Source organism: Humulus lupulus, chromosome 4 (assembly GCF_963169125.1).
Source record: "Humulus lupulus chromosome 4, drHumLupu1.1, whole genome shotgun sequence".
Classification (NCBI taxonomy): domain Eukaryota; kingdom Viridiplantae; phylum Streptophyta; class Magnoliopsida; order Rosales; family Cannabaceae; genus Humulus; species Humulus lupulus.
Genome location: NC_084796.1, coordinates 190,009,065 through 190,027,276, shown reverse-complemented (window position 1 = coordinate 190,027,276; position 18,212 = coordinate 190,009,065). Strand labels below are relative to the sequence as shown.

The following is an 18,212-nucleotide window of genomic DNA, read 5'->3' as shown; positions in this document are numbered from 1 at the left end:
AATTATTGTAATCCATTTTTTTAGCTTTTTTTAATATGAAATTAATTCATTTAATTTGTTAACTTAAAGATTTGAAAACCTAAACACATGGTTACAATGTTATATTCACAAATTTAGAACCTAACTATATTCGGTCGGTTTGCAACCAACTTATAAACCGACCAATTTAATGTCGGTTTTTGCCAAGGCAGTTTCAGCGGTTTTCGATTCCATCGGTTTTTTCGGTGTTCGGGCAGTCGGTTTGAGCGGTTTATTAGGTTTTTTTGATTTTTTGCTCAGCCCTACTTTGAGATGGTGCATGCATAAACTGCCTTACACAACTTACTGCAAAAGCAACATCTGGTCTTGTATGAGATAAGTAGATGAGTTTACCTACTAACCTCTGGTATTGTCCTTTATCAACTGGTTGATCATCAATGTTATCATTACTGAGCTTCACACATCCATAGGTGTTTCTACAGGTTTACATCCCAACATTCCAGTTGTTTTTAGAAAATCCAACACATATTTTTGTTGTGACACAGAGATTCCATCCTTATTTCAAGCAACTTCCATCTTTAGAAAATACCGAAGATTCCCTAAATCTTTCATATCAAATTCTTCAGCAAGCTTTTGTTTTATTCTGTTAATTTCAGCACCATCACCCCCTGTAACAATTATATCATCAACATACACTATTAAGATCAATATTTTCCCATTACTCGATTTATAGAAAAGTGTATGATCTGCCTGTGTTTGTTTGTAGCCATGTTTTCGAACTGCCTTGGTAAATCTCTCAAACCAAGCACGAGGAGATTGTTTTAACCCGTATAATGACCTTTGAAGACGTCATACCTTCCCATTCTTCCTTTCTGAGTCAAAACTCGGTGGTAATTCCATGTACACTTCTTCTTCTAAGTCACCATTCAAGAAGGCATTTTTTACATCTAATTGTTGAAGAGGCTAGTTGACATTGGCAGCAAGAGATAATAACACACAGATTGTATTAACTTTTGCCACAGGTGCAAAAGTCTCTTGATAATCTATTCCATAAGTTTGTGTGTAACCCTTCACCACTAACCTGGCCTTGTAGCGTTCAATCGAACCATCTTCCTTATATTTCACCGTGAAAACTCATCTGCACCCAATAGAAACTACTCCACACGGCTGATCAACTACCTCCCAAGTATTGTTCTTGTCTAATGCTTTCATTTCTTCAAGGACAACTTGTTTCCAATTGCTATTTTTGTAAGCTTCTTCAACATTGGCAGGAATTTTAGTAGCTGATAAATTAGTAACCAAAGCCTACATCTGTTTAGAAAGATGAGAGTAGCCAATAAACTCAGAAATAGAATGCTGAGTACAGCTACAAGTTCCTTTTCTTAGAGCAATCAGAAGATCAATTTCATTTACATGTAAATCATTACCTATTCCTGGATCTGACTCTTGGTGTGTAGGTTGCTCGACAGTATTATCTTTTTGTATAATCGGTCGTCCGGTATAAGTGAGAGGAAAATGTTTTATCGTGGTAGATTGAGGTGGATTTTCTGAGTTTATCAGTGGAGATTTTCCTAGGATGAAATTGGGAATTGGTCGAGAATTTTGAGGTACTGGGGAAACTGATATTTGAGGTGTTGGAGCTGGAGGTATTGGAGGTGATGGAACTGATATTTGAGGGGCTGGAGCTGGAGATATTTGGGGTGAATTTAAGTGCTAAAATTTTTCCCAAGTTGAATTTTCCCAGTTTGAATTTACCTGAGAGTTTGTAACTTGATCATGAAAATTTAGATCACCTAAATGCTCCTCCTGAGACTGAATTTTCGAGAAAAATGGTTGATTTTTCAAGAGTGACATCTTTTGAAACGAAATATTTATTTTTTTTAACAAAAAAACAGTGATATCCTTTTTGAAGAGATGAGTAGCCAAGAAAAACACATTTGTGAGAGCGGGGTTCAAGTGTACCACGATTTTGAGTATGATGTGAACAAATACAGAGCAGCCAAATACTCGAAGATCAATCTGTGAAAAAAATCTGTTTGGAAAAGAAGTTTGCAAACTTTGTAAAGGAGTTTGAAATTTAAGAACTTTCGAGGGCATGCGATTATCAAGAAACAAGCGGTTAAAAGAGCATCACTCCAAAACTGTTTTGGGACATTTGCCCCAAATAAAAGAGCTCTCGTGACCTCTAAAAGATGACGATTTTTTCGTTTAGCCACCTCGTTTTGATGAGGGGTGTTGACACATGACCTTTGATGAAGGATACCATTTTTTAAGAGAAATGGCTCAAGATTAGAGTTAAAATATTCTGTCCCATTATCAGTTTGTAGGAATTGAATTTTTGTTTCATATTGTGTTTCAATCATGGCATAAATTTTCAAAAACACTTGCCACTTCATTTTTCTCACGAAGTAAATACACCCAACACACACAAGTATGATCATCAATAAATGAAACAAACCATTTTTTATTAGAAACCGATGAGACCCGAGAAGGGCCCCATAAATCTCTGTGAATAAGTGAGAAATGCCTAGAAGGTTTATAAGGGTGCATTGGAAATGAAACACGAGTATGTTTAGCAAGTAAACATATTTCACAAACAAATGAGTCTTTATTGGAAAAAAGTTTTGGAAACATACGACGTAAATAAGAAAAACTAGGATGGCCTAATCGATAATGAAGAAGCATGACTTTATTTTCCTGAGAGGATGAAGATTCAGTCACAAGAAGGCAGCTCCCATCTGTAGACTTTTTATGCAAAAAATAATAGAGACCCGAGGCTTCCTTAGAACTCCCAATCATCCGACCCGAGAGCTGGTCCTGAAAAACACATAAACTAGGTGAAAAATTGCCAACACAGCAGAGATCAGTAGTTATCTTGCTATTAGACAGAAGGTTACATGATAACTCAGGTACATAAAGCACATTCTTTAGTGAAAAATCTGGATTAAAATGAACTGAACCAATACCTGTCACATGAGTAAATGAACCATTGGTAATCTTAACCATATGATTACCATTGTATGGAGAATAATTTGAGAACAAAGATCGATTACCCGTCATGTGATCGAAAGCACCAGAGTCAATAATCCAAGGAGCAGAATCAAAGGAAGCAACAACAATAGCAGAAAGTGATGTACCTTGTGCTATTAACGAAGGTGCATTTCTAGCAAAAAGTTTACTAAGCTGATCAAGCTGAGTTTTGGAGAAAGGACTGTTACAGTCGGATGAGGATGAAGCTTGTAATCCCTTATTATCAGTGCCACGAAGATGACAAGGAAACCCAATCAGCCGATTTGCCATGAAGCTTCCAACAGGTTGCTTTTGTGTGATATGGCCGTTGACAATGATCACAAAACTGAGATGATTTTTTTAAGTTGCGGTTATCAATGTTACGAGCAGCCAATGCCGATGAGTTTGTTGAGGAAGCATTCTTTTGTTGGACAGCAGTTGGGAGCATGACAAGTTTTCGAGACTCTTCGCGGCGTACCTCGGCAAAGATTTCATTGAGTGACAAAATTGTTTTGAGGCCGAGAATACGATTGCGTACATTGTCAAGGTTGTCATTTAGTCCAGCAAGAAAATCATAGGTGCGCTCCTTACTAAGAATTTTACGATATATAGCAACATCCTTAGGATCATTCTAGGTTTGTGGAGAGAATAAATCTAATTCCTGCCAGAGCTTTGTGAGATTATTAAAATACAGAGTGACGTTAGTTTCACCTTGATGAAGATTACGAGACTGAGTACGTAGCTGAAACATATTAGAAGCATCTTCTAAGTCTGAATAAGCTACTGTCATGGCATCCCATATTTCTTTTGCTGTTGAACAGAGAAGATAAATTTCAACAATCGAATTCTCCATGGAATTAATAAGCCACGACATTACTATGGAGTTGTTGATGTCCCAATTAGTGTAGGCAGAATCTGAAATATCTAGAGCAGGTTTAGAGCCATCAATGAAGCCAATCATTCCTTTGCCGCGGATGACGAATTTAACTGATCAGGACCAGCTTAGAAAATTTCGTCCATTCAATTTGAAGGACGAGATTTGAAGTGAACAGATTTTCAGAGAGAAGTTTGAGTAATTTTGGAGGTCGGTTGGATTGAGTCTGAAGACTTATCCGGCACCTGACCTTCGCTTACTACTGTAGGGTTCATATTTTCTTCAATCGTGAAATATACTTCTCAGCTTTGATACCATAAAAGTATATTAAACAAGAAGAAAAAATATCTACAGCGAAGAAGAATTTAAAAAATAAGAGTTAATCATATTCTCTCTTATATTCATTTATCATGTCTGAATATCATACATATACAATATATTTGATAACAAACTAACAACTTATCCTATAAATAAGAGAATAAAACTCTAACAACCTAACAATAAATTTTGAACACGTCAACATATACTCTCACCTGTTAACTATTGTGGAACATGTTATCCTTGAATAGAGCATTGTCCCATTGTTTATAAGTGCAGCTGATTTTTTTCTTTTTCCTTTCTAGGGAAATCGAAAGGCAAAAGTCAAGGATTTTACTATTTGTATCTAGAAGCCATTTCAGTCAAAAACTCCAAGTCACTTTCTACATCTGACAACTCAGAAGATTCTAATTCTCATGCACGACCAATGGAACTTTTCGACTTATTCTCATTTTCTTCAAGGGATTTGGAATTTATTATAAAGTTTTCTGAGGAACATGGTTCAGATACCTTTAGACAACTGCTTCAATCTATCTGTCCATCTATCTATGGTCATGAGCTTGTTAAAGGTGATCTTTTCTGTTGCTTGTTTATGTTAAATGTCTTGTTATTGGTGAGATTGATACTAATTTATGGAACATTTTTTTTCCTAGCGGGAATAACACTAGCACTACTTGGAGGCGTAAGAAAACATTCAAATGATAGCAACAAGGTTCCTGTAAGAGGAGACATCCATGTCATAATTGTTGGTACGCTATAACCATTCCTTTCTTGCTTGGTGTAATTAAACTCAGAGTCAGAGAGTTGTTTCTGTAAATATGGATGGTCTTTTATTTTCTGTGGAAATTATTCATTGATAATTTATTCATTGAAAGCATATACCTTTAAATAGGTACTGTACAGAATAAATAAATATTTGTTAATTTAATATCGAATATTCTGGTAATTACAAATATTATAGACATCCTATCAAATAATCTAAATATAAAAACTATACAATTTGTACACAGTGGTTTCCTAATTAAGAGGATACCGAGTAATAAAGACTAATAAACACCAATATTTCCCACACCCTCCCTTAAGCTGGTGCATAGAAATTCCATATGCCCAACTTGCACGCTAACTCATCGAAAACTTCTTTTGATAGACCCTTAGTCAAAATGTCAGCCTGTTGTTGTTTGTTGGGAACATAAACAACACATAATTAATTTCCATCAATTTATTTTAATGAAGTTGATACGATTAACCTGCACAATTGTTAGTAAACAGAGAATATAGATGCAGAAATGGTGAGTTTCTGTATTGCTTAGCTAGGAATTCGAGAGCCTAGTTCTCTCCCAAAAGGGTTATACCTTACTCAATTCGTATCCTCCCCTAAGTCTCATACTCACTGTTATATTTACAACCACAGGGAATTCCCATGTACCCTCACTCACTCTAATATCTCTCACATAACAACTTAGTCAACCAATCCAACTAATTATCCCCTACAGCTCCCTTACCATTACCTATACTGTTTCTGCGTGCGTACACAAATGTCAAGGGTGGCCTATTATTGATAGCTAGGAAATTCTAAAATTACCTTGTGATAGGCTGGCAGTTTTTATTGTGTATATTATCTTTTTTTTTTTTTGATCAAAAAGAAAATTCATTGATCAACCAAACTGAGTCATACAAAAGGGAGCAAGAGACAACCCTCAAAACTTACAAGGATTTTACAAATTCAAACATTTGCCTTTCTCTAGTAGATAGGTGCCTAGAATTTACATTAAGGATTCTAGCTTTGAGAGCTTGCCTAATCAGATTATCTATTTTATAGACTGTGAAACAACTATCATTAAAATAGCAAGTATTTCTATTATACCAGATATAATAGGTACAAGCAGCAAGAGAAGCAGCCACTATATGATGAATCCAGTCTGAATTCCATCTAGACAACCAAGCAATCCAGTTCTCCAGGCCAAGAAACCCCTCCAAGCTAACTTGAAATCAGCCGTAAAACCTTTCTAAAGAAGATGCAGTCAAAGAAAAGATGACCATGGCTCTCCTCAGCAAGGTCACAAACTGGACAGTGAACATTAACTACTGGTATGTGATGAGCAACCAGTAAGTCCCAAGTAAGCAAGTGATGGTTAACAATCTGCCACAGAATAAATCTATGCTTAGGCACCGAAAGCTTACACCAAACTGGTTTAGCATAAGCAACTTTCTCATTCCTCAGGTGCTGATTATAAAAGGATCCCAGCTGAAACTTTCATTTGATCACTGCAGCCTGCACGTCAGATTTCGAGATGGACTGACAGAAGGACATCATTTTCCTCCAGTATCAGCTGGAATCAGCCTTAGGTCTATAACTCCAAATGCTAACTCATTTCAGATAAACACAGTTAACCCACTTGACCCAAAGTTGGTCTTGTTTAAATTCAATTGCCCAAATATACTTAGCAAGTTTCAGCTTATTCCAAATAGCCCCCTCCCGAAATCCTAAACCCCCAAAAGGCTTAGGCCGACAAACTTGCTCCCAAGAAGTGAAGTGAAATTTACTACGAGAACCACTCTCACCCCAAAGAAATTGACGACAAACTTTATCAATATCCTTCACAACACTCTGAGGAAGCATGAATATGCTCTTCCAATAAGTCCAAATACCCATTAGAACCGAATGAATAAGTTGGACTCTACCCGCATAAGAAAGATGGCGACTAAACCAAACATTGAGACGCAAGTGAATCTTTTTAAAAATAACATCACAATCTGCTGATTTCCATTTGGTTGGTCGAAGGGGAACCCCAAGATACTTCAGAGGAAAATAGCCCTCAACAAGCTTCGAACAAACCAGAATTCTCGATTTAATCTCTGCAGAAACACCTCCAAAGTATATATGAGACTTTGAGTAATTAATGATTAAGCCCGAGGATTTACCAAACTCAACAAAAGCCTCACTAAGAACCTGAACTGAAGAAAGAGATCCTTTGCAAAATATAATGAGATCGTCAGCAAAACAGAGATTAATAAGATTCAAAGATTGGCACATAGGATGAAACCTGAAATGATTGTCCTTTGAAGCCTTAATCAGAATAAGATACTCCATCACTATGACAAATAATAAAGGGGATATGGGGTCTCCCTGCCGAAGCCCCTTCCCACCTTTGAAATTCCCTTGAATCCTACCATTCAAAACCAGAGAATAAGATGATCCCCTCAAGCAAACCATAATTCAATACATGAAACGACTCGAAAAACAAAACATATTAAGTAAATTTTCCAAGAAATCCCAATTTATAGTATCATAAGCCTGGCTCAAATCTAACTTCATAGCACAACGTGGCGAGTTGTTCTTCCTATTATATCCTTTAATCAGATCTTGTAAAATGAGAACATTGTAAGCCAAGGATCTTTGTTTGATAAATGCTCCCTGATTTAGATTAATCAGAGAAGGGAGAACCGCTGCCATACGATTACAAAGCATTTTCGAAATGCATTTGTAAACAGTGTTGCAGCAAGCTATAGGTCTGTATTCAGTAGCGTTTGATGGCTGGTCTACTTTCGGGATGAGTGAGAGGATAATGTCATTGAGAGCCGAAGGAATTCTGCCAGAGATGAAATCTAAAATAGCCACAGAAATTTCCTTGCCAATATATTTCCAAAGCACTTTGAAGAATCCCGCTCCATAACCATCCGGGCCAGGACTTTTGACTGAATTGATACTAAACATGGCTGAACGAACTTCATGGTAAGTAAAAGGTTTTATTAGCTGCAGTTGGTCATCCAAACTCAACACAGGGCCATTACTAATACACTCAGGATCAATCTGACCCGAAGCTCTGCTAGTATTACCCAAATGATTCTTAAAGTGGTGAAAATAATAATCTACAACCTTAGCATAATCATTCACAAAACACTCATTAGCATCAACATAAGAAATAATGCGATTGGATAGCTGCCTCTTTTTCAAACTAGCATGAAAATACGCTGAATTTTCATCACCAAATCAGAGCCAAGTTATCTTGCTTTTTTGACGAATATAACTAGAATAAATCTTCTCATGCCTGAAGAAAACCTGCTGCGCCTCCTCTTCTTTTGACAATAAATCAGCGTTTAAAGGATCAGAACAAAGCTCATTTTGGGCCAGATGGTATTTAGATTTGCTCTCCTCGTAATTACAAGCAACACTGCCCATAGTTCTCCAATTAAACTTTTTGAGAATATGCTTAAGTCGAGTGAGTTTACCAACAAGACGAAATAACCCCTGCCCCTCAAAAGGAAGAGACCAATTTTGAAGAACAACTTCCCTGAATTTATCATGAATAGCCCACATGTTGAAAAACCGAAATGGCTTCACTCCCCTACTATGGAAATCCCCCTGTTTAATCAACAAATAGCAATGATCAGAAATCACATCCCATTGAACATATGATACAGCTAATGGGAAGCTATCAAACCAGTTATCATTGAAGAACACTCTATCCAATTTGGAATATAGAGCTCCTCCATCTTGTTTATTGGTCCAAGTGTATTTAGGGCCTAAAGTCTTCATTTCAGTAGCCTCTCCCAAAGCCAACCAATGGCGAGCATCCTCCATATCTTTAACAGAAATAGATCTTCCACCAAGACGATCATCAACATAGAAGACTGCATTAAAATCTCCCATAATGAGCCAAGGGGTAACCGATCTCTGAACATTAGCTAAGTCAGACCATAAACACTTTCTTGTCTCTAGTTGATTCGAGCCATAGACAACTGATAGGTAATAAGTCAAGTTCACACCAACTAGAGAAACTCTGTAGTGAAGCAACTGAGAAGTTTCCTGAATAACTTCTATCTTCATCATATGGGCTTTCCAAATGAGTAAAATACGCCCCTCCACCACAGAGCTACTATAAAACTTCCAACCGACAAATGATGAATTCATAAGACCCCTCATTCTATCCCCTTTTAATTTTGTTTCAATCAAAGCTCCAATACCAACTTTATTCTTCCTGCAAACATCAAGAACTGCTTGCTGTTTATTCTTACTATTTAAACTCCTAACGTTCTAGCTCAAAATGTTGTTGTTGTCCATTTAGTTCAATGGGAAGGGTAATATCAGCTGCTTGTTGCTGGTTTGCCTGTAAAATACTGAACGAGTTCCTATGCATTTCAGGTTGAGGTTTATCAACAAACTTCTTCATTCCAGCCTTTCGAGGGGTAACCCATTTAGATCCACTAAGATCTGATTGAATTCCATCCTGCTTAGTAACCCTGCTTAGTAACCCCAACAGGTTCTTGTTTGTTCTGGTGTTTGCTAATTGGAATATCAGCAGCAGTTTCACTTGCTGTCGTAGTAACTGGATTAGCTTGGTTTGAAGGCTCTGAATTCTTCTTTATAACAGTTGGAGAATGCTTACAGACAGCAGCAGAATGACCCAATTTCTTACAGTTAGAACACTTAGTGGGAAGCCACTCATACTCAATGGCTTGCTCCATAATCTAACCTCTCTCATTTAGATAATGGATATGCATAGGAAGATGTTCTGCAATCTCCATATCAACTAAGATTCTAGCAAATTTAATCATAGTCCTTGCTTTTGTGATCTTATCTACCATAATAGGAGTGTCAATCGTGCTAACTAGAGCACTCAAACAATTAACACACCAATATTGCAGCCCAAGACTTGTAAACGAATCCAAACAGGGACAGATTTTACTGACCTTATAGTTTCAACATCTGAAGACCAAGGTCTGAGAATTACTGGCTTCTTGTCAAAGTGAATCACTCCAGATTCAAGCACCATATCCCTAGTTGCCTCATCTCTAAACTGAACCATTGTGAATCCAGAATTCACCCGGGCCACATGATCAATTCCAAGATTACCCTAAATTTTCCTGAGAAATCCTTCAAAAACAGCCAGAGGCGGATTTGCCCCAATAACCATGCAAACCAGAGCAGATTTCCAGTAAGACGCCTCCACTGCTATCTCATCAATATGCAATTGAGCCACCAGTTTACCATCTCGTTGGATCGGGTCTTGAAAATGGAGTTTCGTATATCCAAAATTAGGAATGGACTCCTTAAACTTAGACCAGTTTTCTTTGGTCGAGTCTTGGAAAGATTGTCCTTCTACTTCAGCTGCCCAGGAGGCGGACCGAAATTTCTCATCAGTGTCAGCTTGAGGCTCAAGATCCAGAAGCAATGGATCAATCATCTCCTCAGGCACTTCTGCCTCCAATTCCGTTCTTTCTTCCTCTACAATCGAAGTATTGGATGAAGGGAGCTCCGAATCAATCACTCTAGCAAGCTTCTGCACAGTCTTCCTTCTCGCCATGGAGAGAGAGAGAGGCTGTAACTACGCTTTTGAAGCTCTAGATATATGAATTTTTTTATCTTTCCTTAGTTAGAATATTTCAATTAAATGTAAAGATTTTATTTTATTCTTGTATAGCCTATAAATACTGTTCATCACAGTGAATAAAATATCAAGTTTTATCACCAAATTATCTCTTTTGTTTATGAATTTCTTCATGGTATCAGAGCTTAAGGCTCAATCTTCTCCACTTTTTTTTTTCGGCGGCTCCTCTGTTTTCCGACAGCTTTCAGCCGCTACCACCAGGCATTTGTCCAAATTATCCTCCTTTCAGTCACTCCCACCAGCCAGTCCGATTATTCAAAGGTGGTTTAGTTGAAGGTTGTTCTCTTCTCAGTCCGGCAGAGTTTATCTTCTCAGGTGACATCCAGATTTTCAATATCAGATTTTTTTTTCTTTTTCTCTGCTTCAGTAATGTCAACCAGTGAGGAAGCTATATCTCAGACCACTGGGTCCATCAATTCCACTCATTCGGACACCACATCTCTAGCCCCAACTCAATCCAGCAGTTCTGTGAGGTCTCTCTATAGCCATGACAGTGGTTCTACACAGATTACAGCACACAGACTTTAAGGGAAAAACTATTTGGAATGGGCACAATCTGTCAAGATTGTCATATGTGGCCGCGGTAAGCTTGGATACATTACCGGTGACCTCCCTGCTCCTCCCTTGAGTGATCCAACTTACAAGGTATGGCAAGCTGAAAACTCAATTGTTCTTGCCTGGCTAATAAATTTGATGGATCAAAAAATTAGTCGCAAGTATCTTTTCTTCAAAACAACAAAAGAGGTATGGGATGCTGCCAGAAAAATGTATTCTGACCTTGGGAATACTTCTCAAATATTTGAGATTCGTACCAAACTCAAGGAGATCAAACAAGGTACTCTGACTGTGACTCAATATTTTTCAGATTTACAAGATTTATGGCAGGAGCTTGATCTCTACCTCGAGACCACACCATTGTGCGCTGCGTGCAGTACAATACAGCGACAACAACTGGAAAAAGAAAGAGTGTATGAGTTTCTTGCTGGGTTGAACAGCAAACTCGATGAGGTTCGAGGTCGCATAATCAGTCGTTCTCCTCTCCCTGATACTGAAGAAGCATTCTCTGAGGTTCGTCGTGAAGAGGCACGATGCCGAGTCATGCTTAATGCTTCGGATTCCCAACCTCTAGAAGGATCAGCTCTTGCTGCCAAATCTGGTTCTTATGAAAAATCCAATCCTGATCCAAGGCCAAATTGCAAGGGAGATAGACTCTGGTGCGACCATTGTCAATGCCATGGACATACTCATTCTACCTGTTGGGAAATCCATGGCAAACCAGCCAACTGGACTCCACGGCGTCACAATGACAAGAGGGCGTACCAAACCCAGACCCAAGACACCCCCTCCAACACCACTCATGGAACCACTTCACTCCCATCCAGTAAGGAACAACTTGCTCATTTGTATACTCTCCTGAATCAGTCTTCTCTCAATTCTCTATCTGATTCTGGATCTCATGGTGCATCTTGCTCTGTTGCACACTCTGGTAATCTCTCTTCTACTGTAAAACAATTTCAAACACCATGGATAATTGATTCAGGTGCTTCTGATCACATGACTAGTTTATTTCACTTGTTTGATTCCTACTCTCTGTGTTCTAATAATTCTAGTGTCAAGATTGCCGATGGCACTCTTTCTCCTATTGCAGCCATTGGTAAAATTAAATTTTCGATTGATTTAATTCTAAATTCAGTCCTTCATGTTCCTTCATTAAAATGCAATTTAATCTCTGTTAGTATGTTAACTACTAATAATAGTTGTCTTGCTAAATTTCTACCAAATTCTTGTCAATTTCAGGATCTATCATCGGGGAGGACGATTGGCAGTGCTAGAATTCATGGTGGACTTTATTTCTTTGACAATCCTCAACAAATAAAAAGGCAGCAACCTAGTTCCACTAGTTTGGCGTCAATTTTATCTAATTTTGTTTCTACTTTCAATTTTGTTTCTGTTTCAAATAAAGACAAAATTATTTTATGGCATTATCGACTTGGACATCCAAGTTTTTCATATTTAAAACATTTGTTTCCAACATTTTTTTTTAAATAATACTATTGAGTCTTTCCAATGTGATATTTGTCAATTTGCTAAGCATACTCGATCTGTCTTTCCTCATAAACATTATACGCCAACTAGTCCTTTCTCTTTAATTCATAGTGATCTACGGGGACCTTCCAAAGTCACTACTTCCAACGGTCATCGTTGGTTCATCACATTCATTGATGATCACACACGTCTCACCTGGGTCTATCTACTCAAACACAAGTCTGATACACATGATGTATTTCAAAATTTTCATAATATGATTCAAGCACAATTTCAGATATCTATTCGAATATTACGAACAGACAATGGCATAGAGTATTTTAATTCTGTCTTGGGACCTTATCTTTCCCAAAAAGGCATCATTCATCAAAGCTCTCGTGTCGATACCCCTCAACAAAATGGTGTGGCTGAACAGAAAAATCGTCATCTCTTAGAAGTGGCCCGGGCTGTAATTTTTACTATGCATGTTCCTAAGTATTTTTGGGGAGATGCTATTCTCACCGCTGCTTATCTTATCAACCGCCTTCCGAGTCGACCTCTTCATTTTAGGACACCCCATTCAGTTCTTACTTCCTATCCTCACATCTCCTCTGGCACTCTTCTTGTTAAAACTTTTGGATGTACCGCATTTGTTCATGTACATCCTCGAGATCGCACTAAACTTGACCCAAGAGCCATTAAAACCATCTTCCTTGGTTACTCTCCTACTCAGAAAGGTTACAGGTGTTGTTGTCCTCTCGCAAAGAAATCTTATGTCTCTCGGGATGTCACATTCTTCGAAGGTACTCCATATTTCTCACCCACTTCGCTTTAGGGGGAGAACAATACTCATCATAATGAAGCTCAATGGTCGTGGGGGTTAGAGCTTCCTCTTGATTCCTCTGTCCAGCTTCCAGACTTGACTCAAAATTCAGCAGATCCAAAATCTCAAACTCTTGCTCCATCTTCCAAGTCAATTGAAACAGATATACATCTACCAAATCAACAACAAGAGTTGCGTGTTTATTCTAGATGGAAAAGAAATAACCAAATCATGTATTCTCAGCATAGTCAAGAAACCAATCCGGTGGTAGATTCTCCTTCTCCAAATATGTCAGGTAATCCTCCTTCAAATACTAATTCCGATCTAGACATTCCTATAGCATTGGGAAAAGGAACTAGGTCTTGCACTCAATATCCCATCTCCAAGTTTATTTCCTATTCAAATCTGTCATCTTCATTTAAAGCTTTTACTTCTAGCTTGTCAAATATTGTTATTCCTGGGAATATTGAAGAAGCACTTGAGATTCCTGAATGGAGAAGAGCTGTTTATGAAGAGATGAGAGCTCTTAAAAAAACTTAAACTTGGAGATTAGTGGAATTACCACCTGATAAAAGAGTGGTAGGATGCAAATGGGTGTTCACTGTCAAATATAATGCGAATGGATCTATTGAGAGATACAAAGCTCGACTAGTTGCAAAAGGGTTTATACAAACCTATGGAATTGACTACACCGAAACCTTCGCTCCTGTTGCTAAACTCAATACTATTAGAGTCTTACTTTTGTTAGCAGCAAACCTGGATTGGGAATTACATCAACTAGATGTAAAAAACGCTTTCTTAAATGGGGAACTAGAAGAGGAAGTCTACATGATTCAACCCCCTAGATTTGAAGAGAAAACTCCCAATATTGTCTACAAACTCGACAAATCTCTCTATGGCCTGAAACAATTTCCTCGGGCGTGGTTCAATCGTTTTCCAAAGGTAGTCAAGGATCTCGGCTACAAACAAGGTCAGACAGACCATACTCTATTTATTAAACACTTGGGAAAAGGAGAGATAACTATCGTGATTGTATATGTTGACGATATAATAGTTACTGGCAACAATACCAAGGATATGACTTTAATAAAAGAATTATTAGCAAAAGAGTTTGAAGTCAAAGATCTTGGAACACTGAGATACTTCCTGGGTATGGAAATTGCTAGAAGCAAAAGAGGTATTTCTGTCTCACAAAGAAAATACACTCTTGATCTTCTTGAAGAAACTAGAATGCTTGATTGTAAGGCTAGCAAAACTCCAATAAAACTCGGCAACAAAGACCGAATGCTTAAAGGAGAACCAGTGGACAAAGGAAGATATCAACAACTAGTTGGAAAACTCATCTATCTCTCGCTTACTAGACTAGGCATTGCTTTTGCAGTAAGTCAATATATGCACGACCCATGCCAAGGTCATCTCAATGCTGTATATCGAGTTTTGAAGTATTTGAAGGGAACTCCAGGCAAAGGGTTGTTTTTAAAGAAAACTGTTGAAAGAAAAGTCGAAGTATTCACTGATGCAGATTGGGCTGGATCGATTGATGACAGAAAATCTACATCAGGATATTGTACTTTACTATGGGGCAACTTGGTAACATGGCGAAGTAAGAAACAGACTGTCGTTGCAAGAAGCAGCATAGAAGTTGAATACAGAGCCATGGCACATGGAGTGTGCGAGACAGTGTGGATAAAAAAACTATTGGAAGAATTGAAAATTAAGTATGAAGCTCCAGTCCAGCTTTACTGTGACAACCAGTCTACTATTAGCATTGCTCACAACCTAGTTCATCATGATAGAACAAAACACGTAGAAGTAGACCGTCACTTTATTAAGGAAAAAAATTGATGGGGGAGTTATCAAAATCGAGTATGTGCACACTGATCAACAACTTGCAGATATTCTTACCAAGGGATTATCTGAAAAAGTTTATAATTTCCTTATGAACAAGCTTGGGCTCATCAATATCTATAGTCAAGCTTGAGGGGGAGTATTGACAGCTAGGAAATTATAAAATTACCTTGTGATAGGCTGGCAGTTTTTATTGTGTATATTATCTTTCCTTAGAATATTTCAATTAAATGTAAAGATTTTATTTTATTCTTGTATAGCCTATAAATACTATTCATCACAGTGAATAAAATATCAAGTTTTATCACCAAATTATCTCTTTTGTCTTTGAATTTCTTCACCTATCAATACTGCTGGCCCGAAGTCTCACCTTGTCCTCAAGGTGAAAATGGGGAAATCGTCCTGTGTAGCTTGGAAATCTTCCCACGTAGCTTCAAACTCAAGAAGATGAGCCCATTTGATGAGTGCCTGCGGTGCTGCTTTATGTGTGCTTGGTCGAATCTCCAAAATGTCTTCTGGCTCTAATATCCACTCCAGATCTGCAATAAGGCCTGGGGGCAACTCAGTAGCTTGCTGATTAGGTACCAAGGCTGCTTTGAGCATAGAAACGTGAAAAACTGGATGGATTACCGCTGCAGGAGGAAGCTGAAGTCAATATGCTGCCTCACCCACGCGAGCTGTGATGGGGAAGGGACCAAAATAACGTGGTGCTAACTTCTCATTAAATCTCTTTGCGACTGTTCGTTGCCGATAAGGTCGTAATTTCACATAAACCTTGTCGCCCACCTTAAACTGAACATCTCTTCTCTTATCAGTTTGCATTTTCATTTTTTGTTGAGCACGATGCAGATTATGTTTGAGCAGCTCCAATACCTCATCTCTTGCATGTAAGTTCTGTTCGACAGCTAAAACTCGAGTACTAGAGTATTCAAAGCGTACCAAAGGTGGCAGATCTCTTTGACAAACAACCCGAAAAGGAGTCATGCCCACAGACGAATGGAATGAGGTGTTGTACCAATATTCTGCCCATGGAATCCATTTGGACCACTGGTTTGGCTTGGAGCTAACAAAACAACGAGATACATCTTCAAACGATTGACGACCTCCGTTTGGCCATCTGATTGTGGATGGTATGTTGTACTTTGTTTCAATATCGTTCCTTGTAAGCGAAACAACTCTTTCCAAAACAGGCTGAGAAATATCTTGTCTCTATCGGACACAATAGAGCGAGGAATTCCGTGGAGCTTGACTATCTCACGAACAAAAACCAATGCGACTGTTGCAGCAGTAAAAGGGTGTCGGAGTGGAATAAAGTGCCCATATTTGTTCAATCGGTCTACCACCACCAATACCGAGTCGAAGCCATTCGAGACCGGTAATCCCTCAATGAAATCCAACGAAATATTGTCCCAAATCTGCTTCGGAATTGGCAAGGGCAGGAGTAATCTAGTGGGGGATTGTGCCATATACTTGTGCTGCTGACATATGGCACACTCGGCCACAAACTTCTGGATTTCCTTGTGCATTCCTGCCCAATACAAATCAGCTGCAATTCTTTGGAAAGTTTTAAAGACTCCGGAGTGCCCTCCGACGCTACTGCCATGATATTCTTGAAGCAACAATGGTATAAAAGGAGAAGTTGAGGGAATCACTAAACGACCTTTAAATTTGAGGCATCATTGAACCAAGAAGTAACCCCCACCATCTCGCCCACTTTCAATATCCTTGACCACCTTAGACAACCTTGGGTCTGAAGCAACACGAGCCTTCAAATCTGGTATAGACAGAACAGTAGGAATGGAAATAGCAGCCAAGGAAATGTCGCTATGCATGCGGGATAAGGCACCTGCTGCCTTGTTCTCCAAGCCACATCTGTATCGGATTTCAAAATCATAACCCAATAATTTTGTGAGCCATTTCTGGTGTTTCGAAGCCACTAACCTCTGTTCCAGCAGGTACTTCAAGCTTCATTGGTCTGTTCGGACCAGAAATTTCTGCCCCAATAGGTATGGCCGCCACTTATGGATAGCCAAGACTATAGCCATCAGCTCCCTTTCATATACTGACTTGTTGCGAGCTCGTGGTGAGAGTGCTTGACTGAAATATGCTATTGGCCTCTGATTTTGCATCAAAACCGTGCCTAGACCAGACCCGGATGCATCAGCCTCAAGAATGAAAGGAGAGGTAAAGTCAGGGATGGCTAACACCGGAACTGTGCACATTGCTTCCTTGAGCCGAACAAAGGTTTCTTGTGCTACTGCAGTCCACCCGAAGGCATCTTTCTTAAGCTGGTCAATGAGGGGCCTGGCGATGTGTCCATAGTCCTTTACGAATTAGCGGTAATAACCCGTTAGCCCAAGGAAACCCCTTAATTCTTTAATTGACAGAGGCACAGGCCAACTAGCCATGGCTTCCAACTTGTTTGGGTCTGCTGCCACCCCCTTAGTTGAAATTACGTGACCGAGATACTCCACATTTGTTTGAGCGAACAAGCATTTTTTTTATTTGCATACAGTTGGTGATGTTGCAGTTGTTGTAATACTGTATCCAGGTGTTGGATATGCTCTTCCAAGGATGCATTGTATAATAAGATATCGTCAAAAAACACCAAAACGAATTTCTACAACAAATCCCGAAATACATCATTCATGAGCCCTTGGAAGGTTGCTGGAGCGTTTGTGAGGCCGAAGGGCATCACCAAAAATTCATAATGTCCCTCATTCGTGCGAAACACTGTCTTTTCAATATCCCGAGCGAACACGCGAATTTGATGGTACCCGACTTCAAATCCAGCTTAGAGAACACCTTCGCTCTGTGCAACTCGTCTAGCAATTCATCAATAACTGGAATTGGGAATCTATCAACCATTGTCTCCCTGATCAAAGCCCTGTTGTAATGCCCTACTCCCTTTGAGCCGTTACTAAGTGAGTTTAGAAACGTGCTTTCA

General features: G+C 38.8%; 1 protein-coding gene across 1 annotated transcript in view; it reads left to right on the top strand.

The window, feature by feature from the left end:
• LOC133831066 (probable DNA helicase MCM8) overlaps nucleotides 1-18,212 on the top strand; it is a 38,691-nt gene that overhangs the window by 2,405 nt on the left and 18,074 nt on the right. Inside the window, exons 6-7 of the mRNA XM_062261235.1 lie at nucleotides 4,486-4,749; nucleotides 4,834-4,929. Coding sequence (XP_062117219.1) covers nucleotides 4,486-4,749; nucleotides 4,834-4,929 — 360 coding nt within the window. The remainder of the gene's footprint in view (nucleotides 1-4,485; nucleotides 4,750-4,833; nucleotides 4,930-18,212) is intronic.